The 7096-nt window shown below is 58.6% G+C and overlaps 1 protein-coding gene across 1 annotated transcript; it reads left to right on the forward strand.

The window, feature by feature from the left end:
• Positions 1-224: 224 nt before the first annotated feature.
• On the forward strand, positions 225-4408 carry LOC129200619 (C-type lectin domain family 2 member B-like). Its single transcript, XM_054811929.1, has 6 exons — positions 225-229; positions 2240-2301; positions 2639-2746; positions 2948-3120; positions 3415-3515; positions 3678-4408. The coding sequence occupies exons 1-6, from the start codon at positions 225-227 to the stop codon at positions 3790-3792; spliced, it is 564 nt and encodes a 187-aa protein (XP_054667904.1). The 3' UTR covers positions 3793-4408.
• The last annotated feature ends 2688 nt before the right edge of the window (positions 4409-7096 follow it).

Raw genomic sequence — 7096 nt, forward strand, 5'->3', positions numbered from 1 at the left:
CCGCCTCCCGTCCTCGCTGCGTGAACACAGCTGTCTGAACTGGGACGCGTGAGGATGGATGGACTGGGAGCACTGGGAAGGGGCCATTTGCGGCAGCCCTGACGCCCGCCCTTCCGCGTCGCTGTGCCATCGCTGCCTTCGCAGGGGATGCGGTGAGGATTCTTCACCCACCATGAAGCACAAGCCGGGGTGAAAGCTTCACGGAAAGGGGGTGGGAGAGCGTCATGCGGTGGGAGGTTTGGGCTGGACCTGGGTGAAGTGAGTTTGGACTTGAGCTTAATTCTCGATTCCAGAGATCGCTGTGCTCAATCCAAGCGAGAGGGGAATTCTCGAGCGGGGAAACCGTACAATGACTTGCTGAAACTGTTAGTGCTGCTCGAGCTCATGCCTTTACCTGGCCTCATCTCCTAGTGTGGTGTATTACAGCATGGAAAAAACAAACGAGCTTTCCAGGTCGCTAACGATCACGCTAGCTGTAAAGATGGAGCAGAGAAACCGCTCTTGATGCTGATCATATCTAAGCAATGGCTTCATGACTCGCTCCTGCTGTACCCCAAAAGAATCCAACCTGGGGGCGTCTTGTAAACACCAGCGGGTATAAACGTGCAGTCCCCTCGTTAACACGTACTAACTCACAGCAGGCGCTGCGGCGGGATTTTACTGCGGATGTCGGCCCGCAAAGCCAGCCGTGTGCCGGGCTGCGTGTCCAGCAGCGGGTCGAGGGGGGGATTCTGCCCCTCTGCTCCGCTCTGGGGAGACCCCCCCGCAGTGCCGCGTCCAGCTCGGGGGTCCCCAGGACAAGCTGCTCTCCCCCTGGAGCGGGTGCTGCTGCAGGAGCCCCAGAGCAGCTGGAAGCAGCCGTGGGCGTTGGGGACGAACCCGACCGGGACGGAGAGTGAACAAACCTCGCCGTGTCCCCGCTGAGAGGGGTCACGCGGCGGAAGTTTTCCTTAGCAAAGGAGCAGATCGAGACGCAGCCCTGCGCTTCGTATTGGCTGTCTCTCCCGCCACTCTCTCCTACCTGAGCGCTGATTGGTCGGAGCAGTGGGCGGAGCTGTTCTCGTTTCTCTCTGTGCCACTCGGTGTTTGGAGCTGGCTGAGGCGGCGGCGGCGGCGGCAGAGGTAGGGGAGAAAGAGAGAGCGAGAGAACGAGAGAGCGGGGAGCAGCCGTGGTGAGGGGAGCTTGGCGGGCTCTTCGTCCCCTCGGCGCTCCCCGTGTCCGCCATTTCCCAGAGCGGCTGTCTCTGGTCCCCTGCTGTCCCCTCAGGGCCGTGGGTCGGAAGGAGCCTGTTCCCCCGCAGCTGCGGCTGGGTTTCATTTCTCTCTAGGACAGGAGGGGCGCTGCGGAGCCTGGCCCGGCCCTGCCTGGCCCTGCGGCTGCCCAAGAGGCCCAGCCCGTACCCCCGTAGGGGTACCCAGAGTTGTACGGTGTTTGTGTCAACGCCCCCCGCCCAGTTCCCCCAACCCCTTTTCTGTGGGAGTTGGTGGTTTCCTCCCCCCGAGGCCCTTTTGGGGAGCAGCTGCTCGTGGTTCTCCCGGCAGGGAGCTGGCCCCTTGTCATGAACAAAACCAGCAACAACGTCGGTGGTTTTTGAAAGGCTGCAGGCGCTGCCAGGGCAGGGGCTGCTTTGTACAACGTGCGCAAGCAGCTCTGGGGGGAACAGTCCCGTCCCCTTGTGCCAGCTGAGCCCGTTTTGCAGCTTTCTGTGCCAGCAGCTGGCAGTTTGCAGGCGTTGGCATTTGTGGTGGAGCGGGGGGGGGCTGAGGGGTGGGCAGGGGGGTGCCCCCAGCCAGCGAGTGCCTTGCGGCCGGTGTGGGCAGGGTGCTGGGCAGGGTGCTGGCTCTGCCGGGGACCGAGGGTCGGTCCCTGAGCTCGGTGATGCTGCGTGCTGGGGACAGGCTGCAGTGTCAGGGGGGAGCAGGGACAGGGCAGGACTGTGCTGGTGTTTCAAACCAAGTGCTGACAGCTGTCAGGCCACAGAATTAAGCGTCCCTGATCTGCTGCATCAGTGCCATGTGCTCTGCAACTTCCCAACAGGACAACAACAGCTGTGGTGGTAAAGCTGCATCCCAGCCTGCCTCGAAACAGCCTTTGCCACGGTATTATGTCCTGGGAGCAAGACACTGCTTGTTGCGAGCAAGGTGATACCACATCTCGGTTTCCCTTGGGACAAAGGGAGGGGAACAGAATCTGCCCCAATGATGAGGATGTGGAGAACCCTGGGTCCCCAGGATGAAGGGGCATCCCCCACCCAGAGGTGCCTGGGCATAGAGGCAAAAGGACACACAGAAGAGCTCTGGGTGAGTGCAGGGCCACCGCTGTGGGCTGTAGGGAGGGCACAATGTCTCGGTGGTGGTGTCACCCCAGGAGGCCTGGGGCTGGCAAGTGTGAGGCTTCTTCCAGCTGTCTGGGAAAGGCCTGGTCTTGTGCTCAGTTCCCATCGGGTGGTCTGTAGCAGCCCCCCCCCCCACACACACACATCTCCATCTGTCTGGCAGCTCTCCTGCTGCAGGCTGTCCCCTGGGGTTCCCTCCTGCGTTCCCTGGGCAGCTCGTGTTGGGGACGGCAGGGATGCGAGGGCCGTGCCTGCTCTGGGACAGCGCCGTCCTCACTGCGAGTGGCTTTTTCCTCCTGCAGGCAGGTGCTGCGCTCTCCCTCCAGCGTATGGCCTGGTGGTGGCTGTGCTCGTGGCTGTGCTCGTGGCTGTGATCCTGGCTTTGGCCATTGCTCTTGCTGTACAGTCGGGTAAGGGAGGAGCGGCTGCCTCCGTCCTGCCCCTGGGCACAGAACCGTGTGCCTGCTCCCTCTCGTTCCCTGGCAGCAAATTGGGGATCCCTGTGGGGGGAGCCCGGGGCTGCCTCCTTCCCTGCCCCACGCAGCTGTGTCCCCTGCTCCCTGTGGAGGGGAATCCTCTGACCTTCTTCCCTTCTCCTCTTCCCTCCACAGCAGGCAGACGTGAAGGTCATCTAGCTCCGGTGCTGGGTTGTCCTGACAACTGGGTTGGGTACCGCGACGTCTGCTACTACCTCTCGACGGAGGAGGGGAGCTGGGTGTGGAGCCAGGAGCGGTGCTCCTCACACGGGGCCTCGCTGGCTGTGCTCCAGAGGGAGTGGGAAATGGTGAGTGGGGGGCTGTTGTGGCTGCAGGGTGGGGGTGTGAAGGAAGGGGGGTTCCTGGGTTGGGTGCAGACCCTGGGTGTGGAGCCCGGGGCTGGTGAGCTCGTTCAGAAGCGCTGGAGTCTGTTGGAGCAGCCGTTGGGAGGGAGCTGCTGCCATCCCAGGGGCAGTGGTGGTGGTGGTGGTGCAGGCTGGGGCTGCCTGCCAGGCTGGCAGGGACCTGCGTGGGGCCGGGACAGTGAGTGGCGTGGGGCCAGCAGCAGCTCCTGAGTGTTGGCTTCTCTCTTTCCTACCCAGGAGTTTCTCTCGCGCCTCAAAGGCAAAGATGATTTCTGGCTTGGGCTGCGGAGACAGGGCGAACGCCTGGAGTGGGTGGATGGCAGCAGCTTCACCCAGACGTGAGTCCCGTGTGTAGACGGTCCTGCAGTGGGACGGGCAGGGGCTGGTGGGACGTGTCTGCTGGGACTGTCCCTTGCAGGCAGCCCTTGTCCCCTCCCGGTGCCTGCAAGGGACAAACATTATCCCAGCGGTACCAGCGGTGTCATTGCTTCCTGTTGCAGGATCCTGGTGCGGGGCCAAGGAGCGTGTCTGTATTTGAATGACAATGCTTTAGTGAGTACAAGCTGCTCACAGCAACGGCCATATATGTGCAGCAAGCACTATGCTCAGAGGTGACAGAGAGAGGACCTTCTCCGTGCTGAGCACTCACAGCTTCACCTCGTCCGCCAGCGCAGGCAGGGACTGGCCAGGTGGGGAGGCAAGCACAGAGCCCCGACGTGAGCAGGGGTGTGCGAGGGCCGCTGAGGGAGGTTTCAGTCCAGGCAGCCCTTTTGGGGCTGGCACCTTTGGCCTGGGAGCAGGGGCTCGACGTTTACAGTTTGGAGGCTGGACACTGGTTGGCAGTGAGAGGGCGTAGGGATGTTCTTGCCTCAGCTGCTGGTTCGGGGTGCTCCTGGTCTCGGTAACAACTCGCTGCCAGGTCTCAGGGAGCTGAACCTGCAGGAAGAGGAGACATCGTGGAAGCTGACGTGTGCCTGGCTGGGCTGGGACCTCAAGCACGGAACAAGTGGTTTTTCTCCTTGTGTGACCACCCCAGAACTCTTTCTTCTCGTGCGATTCAGTCACACCCGCTTTTGTGCGGTAGGGACAGAGCTCGAGCAGCTGCTGCCAGAGGAGATGGGCGCAGAGCTCTGCGGAGTTCCCTGGCACAGAGCTGGGCGGCTCTGGTGTGTCAGCTGTGCTGTTACTCCTATTTTAGTACTCTGCTGTGCATTAAACCATTGTAAATTCCCAGGAGTGTCCCTTCTATTCCCGAAGGCACCTGTTGAAGGCAGCCCTGTCCCTTCCCCTCCTCGCCCCTGGGTGCAATTTCCATCCTGGCTTTTGGAGCAGCGCTGGCTCTGCCCGATGCCCAGGCGAGTCCTGGGGCTGCCCCCGGGCTGTGCTCTGCTGAAAGGCACCCTCCCTGCCCGTCCCACCTTGCTTTCCTGCCTACGGGGTCTCTCAGGGCCCCCCAAATCCTGCCCCCCCTGGAGCAGGTGCTGCTGCAGGAGCCCCAGCAGCAGCTGGAAGCAGCTGTGGGCGTTGGGGACCCAGTTTGGGGTTCAGATGGCAGCGAGGATGGGTGAGGAGTGCTGTTTGTTGGGGCACTGCCACCTCGGGTTCCTTTGGCTCGCCCTTTCTGAGCTGGGGAACCCTGTTTGTGGAGGTTTCTGCCATGGGGACAGGCTCTTCTCTCCCTCCCCCTGGTTTCTTCCTAATTCCTTTCTTGTTTTTTTCTCCTTTACCTAACTTAGCTCTCGCACCGCTACGCTTCCTCTCCGCCTTTGCCTCTGTCAAGGATGACAGTGCAGCTAGAAGAGCCATAATCCCCCGCGTTAGAGCAGGCGCAGGCTGTGGTGAGTGAGGAGTGGGAAATGCAGGAGCACATCCCCATTTTTGAGGTGCCTTTTTTTTTTTCCCCCCACTGGGGCAAGGTCACTCAGGCTTTTTGGCTGCAGCGCCTCTAGAATTACCTCGGTGGATGATGCGGCAGCCATCACAGGCTGCCCTTCTCATCGCCACATTTCCGTTTTCATGCTGTTAACCCCAGCCACCCCCTTTCTCATAAGGGACAGGGCAAAATTTACCTGATAGGGCCTCAGAGCTCTTCAAAGGAAGGAAAAAGGGCTCTGAGCAATGTTTGTTTGCAGCATGATGGGGGTGGCTGTGGAAATAGGGTCTGCACTGAGCTGCTTTGAGCATGGTGATGGCTGGTGTGGGCAGCTCTCACCTGGCTGCTTTTGCAGCAATGCTTGCACATTGGTTTAGCTCACATTTCCCCCACCTGACTCTATTTTTCTTTTTTTTTCCTCCCCCCACACACCACAGGGCTCCTGCCAGCATGGCCTGCAGTTCAACCTGCACTGGAGGCAGTGGGTTAAACTGGTCCCTTTAGAGCAGCCAGCATAGCTGAACATCCCCCTTCCCTGAGCTCCTTCCTGCTGCTGTTGCTGTCACAAAGAGGAACCCTGCTCAGCAGTGTGCTGGGGTGGCTGTTCCTAGCTGCAAAATTTAAAAAAAAAAAAAAAAAAAAAAACAAAAAACCAGGTTAACGAGGCTCACATTGCAAGTCTGGAGTGGTTTTGCTCTCTAGAGAAACCCCTTTCTCCTAGATGGGAATAAATACCTGATGTTTGGATGGGTCAGTAGGTCCAGAAGCATCTGCCTGCTCTTCTGGCAGGCTGGCTCTTGCCTCGCTGGGGTTGGAAGATCCTTTTCTGGGGTTTTTCAGCCCGCGTGCAGAAAGAGATGAGCAGGTCTGCCAAACCAACCACTAAATGTCACCCGGTGCCTTTGTAGCTCTGTTTTCTATAACTTTGGGGTTGTGTTTCCTTTCCCACCTTTCCTGCCCTCCAATTAGTTTAGTCGCATCCCGGTTTCCAAAGGGACAATCTGAGTGTCTCTTGGAAGTGACTTCTTGAAGAGAAGGAGTGAAGGAAGACCAAATAGATTTCTTGAGTTGTTTGGAACATTTTCCGTCCTTTCCCCTCAAAGGGCTCATTTCTAACCCTTTGTGTCCAAAGAGACTCCCAGGCTTTTTGGCACTTGCTTGCTCCACAGAGCAGAGAAACAGTGGTGTGCTCCAAACCTGGGCTGAAAAAACACTGGGCTTACAGAGAAATTGGTAACAGGGAGCAGGTGGCGATGCTGGAATAGGTTTGGGTGGGGAGTGGCAGTGACCAAGGCTGGAAAACACCTTCCAAGTGCCTGAAGGGAGGAGGTAAGGGTGGAAAGGACCTGGTTTTGTTTTATTTGCTAAGAATCACAACTCTGACGATCCTACTAGGAATATTCTGGGAGATCGCAGAGTTAAAAGTGTCTTGTTTGGGAGACTTTAGTACCTTAGAAGAATATGGCTCAGCTTTGAGTAGAAAAGGCTTCTTGCTACTATCAGATGTTTCTTCCCTTGATGTGAGCTCATTTTCCCTGGCTTAATTCAGCAGAAGCTACGTCAAGTTTCACTTTTGGGCTGGCCGGCACGTCGAACGCTCTATTTTGCAATCTTACTCTGCATGCCGAGCGTTCGGAGGCTCGCGCTTCTCCTCGCAGACCTCTCACTTGGACAGGAGCTTGCAAAGCTGAGCTGGAGGAGTGAAAAACCTCAGAGAAATCAGATTTACTGACTGCTGGGTTGCCACCGTTCGAGCGAGGTGGTCCTCTCACCTCTCCTGCTATGGCTGGGGAAATTATTTATGCTGACCTGGATGTTGGTCCCGCAAAACGCTGCAGGGAACAGCATTCACTTCCTCAGCCCGACAGTAAGTGCATCGTGGGTTTTGGGGAGTTGTTTTCCTTGTTTTTTGGGGCTGGGGTTGTGTTGGGAGACTCCCACCCTCCGGGTGGTGCAGGGAGGGGAAGGGCCCGTGGCTGCGGTGCTGTGCTAAGGGATCTCCTCCGCTGGTTGGGATCCCTTTGGTACTTTTGTCTTGAAAGGGCT

Source organism: Grus americana, unplaced genomic scaffold (genome assembly GCF_028858705.1).
Source record: "Grus americana isolate bGruAme1 unplaced genomic scaffold, bGruAme1.mat scaffold_361, whole genome shotgun sequence".
In the NCBI taxonomy this organism is placed as follows: Eukaryota; Metazoa; Chordata; class Aves; order Gruiformes; family Gruidae; genus Grus; species Grus americana.

Coding starts and splice junctions, on each gene's coding strand:
- LOC129200619 (XM_054811929.1), top strand. Junction 2,302..2,638: donor GACACACAGAAGAGCTCTGG/GTGAGTGCAGGG, acceptor TTCCTCCTGCAG/GCAGGTGCTGCGCTCTCCCT. Junction 2,747..2,947: donor TGCTCTTGCTGTACAGTCGG/GTAAGGGAGGAG, acceptor TTCCCTCCACAG/CAGGCAGACGTGAAGGTCAT.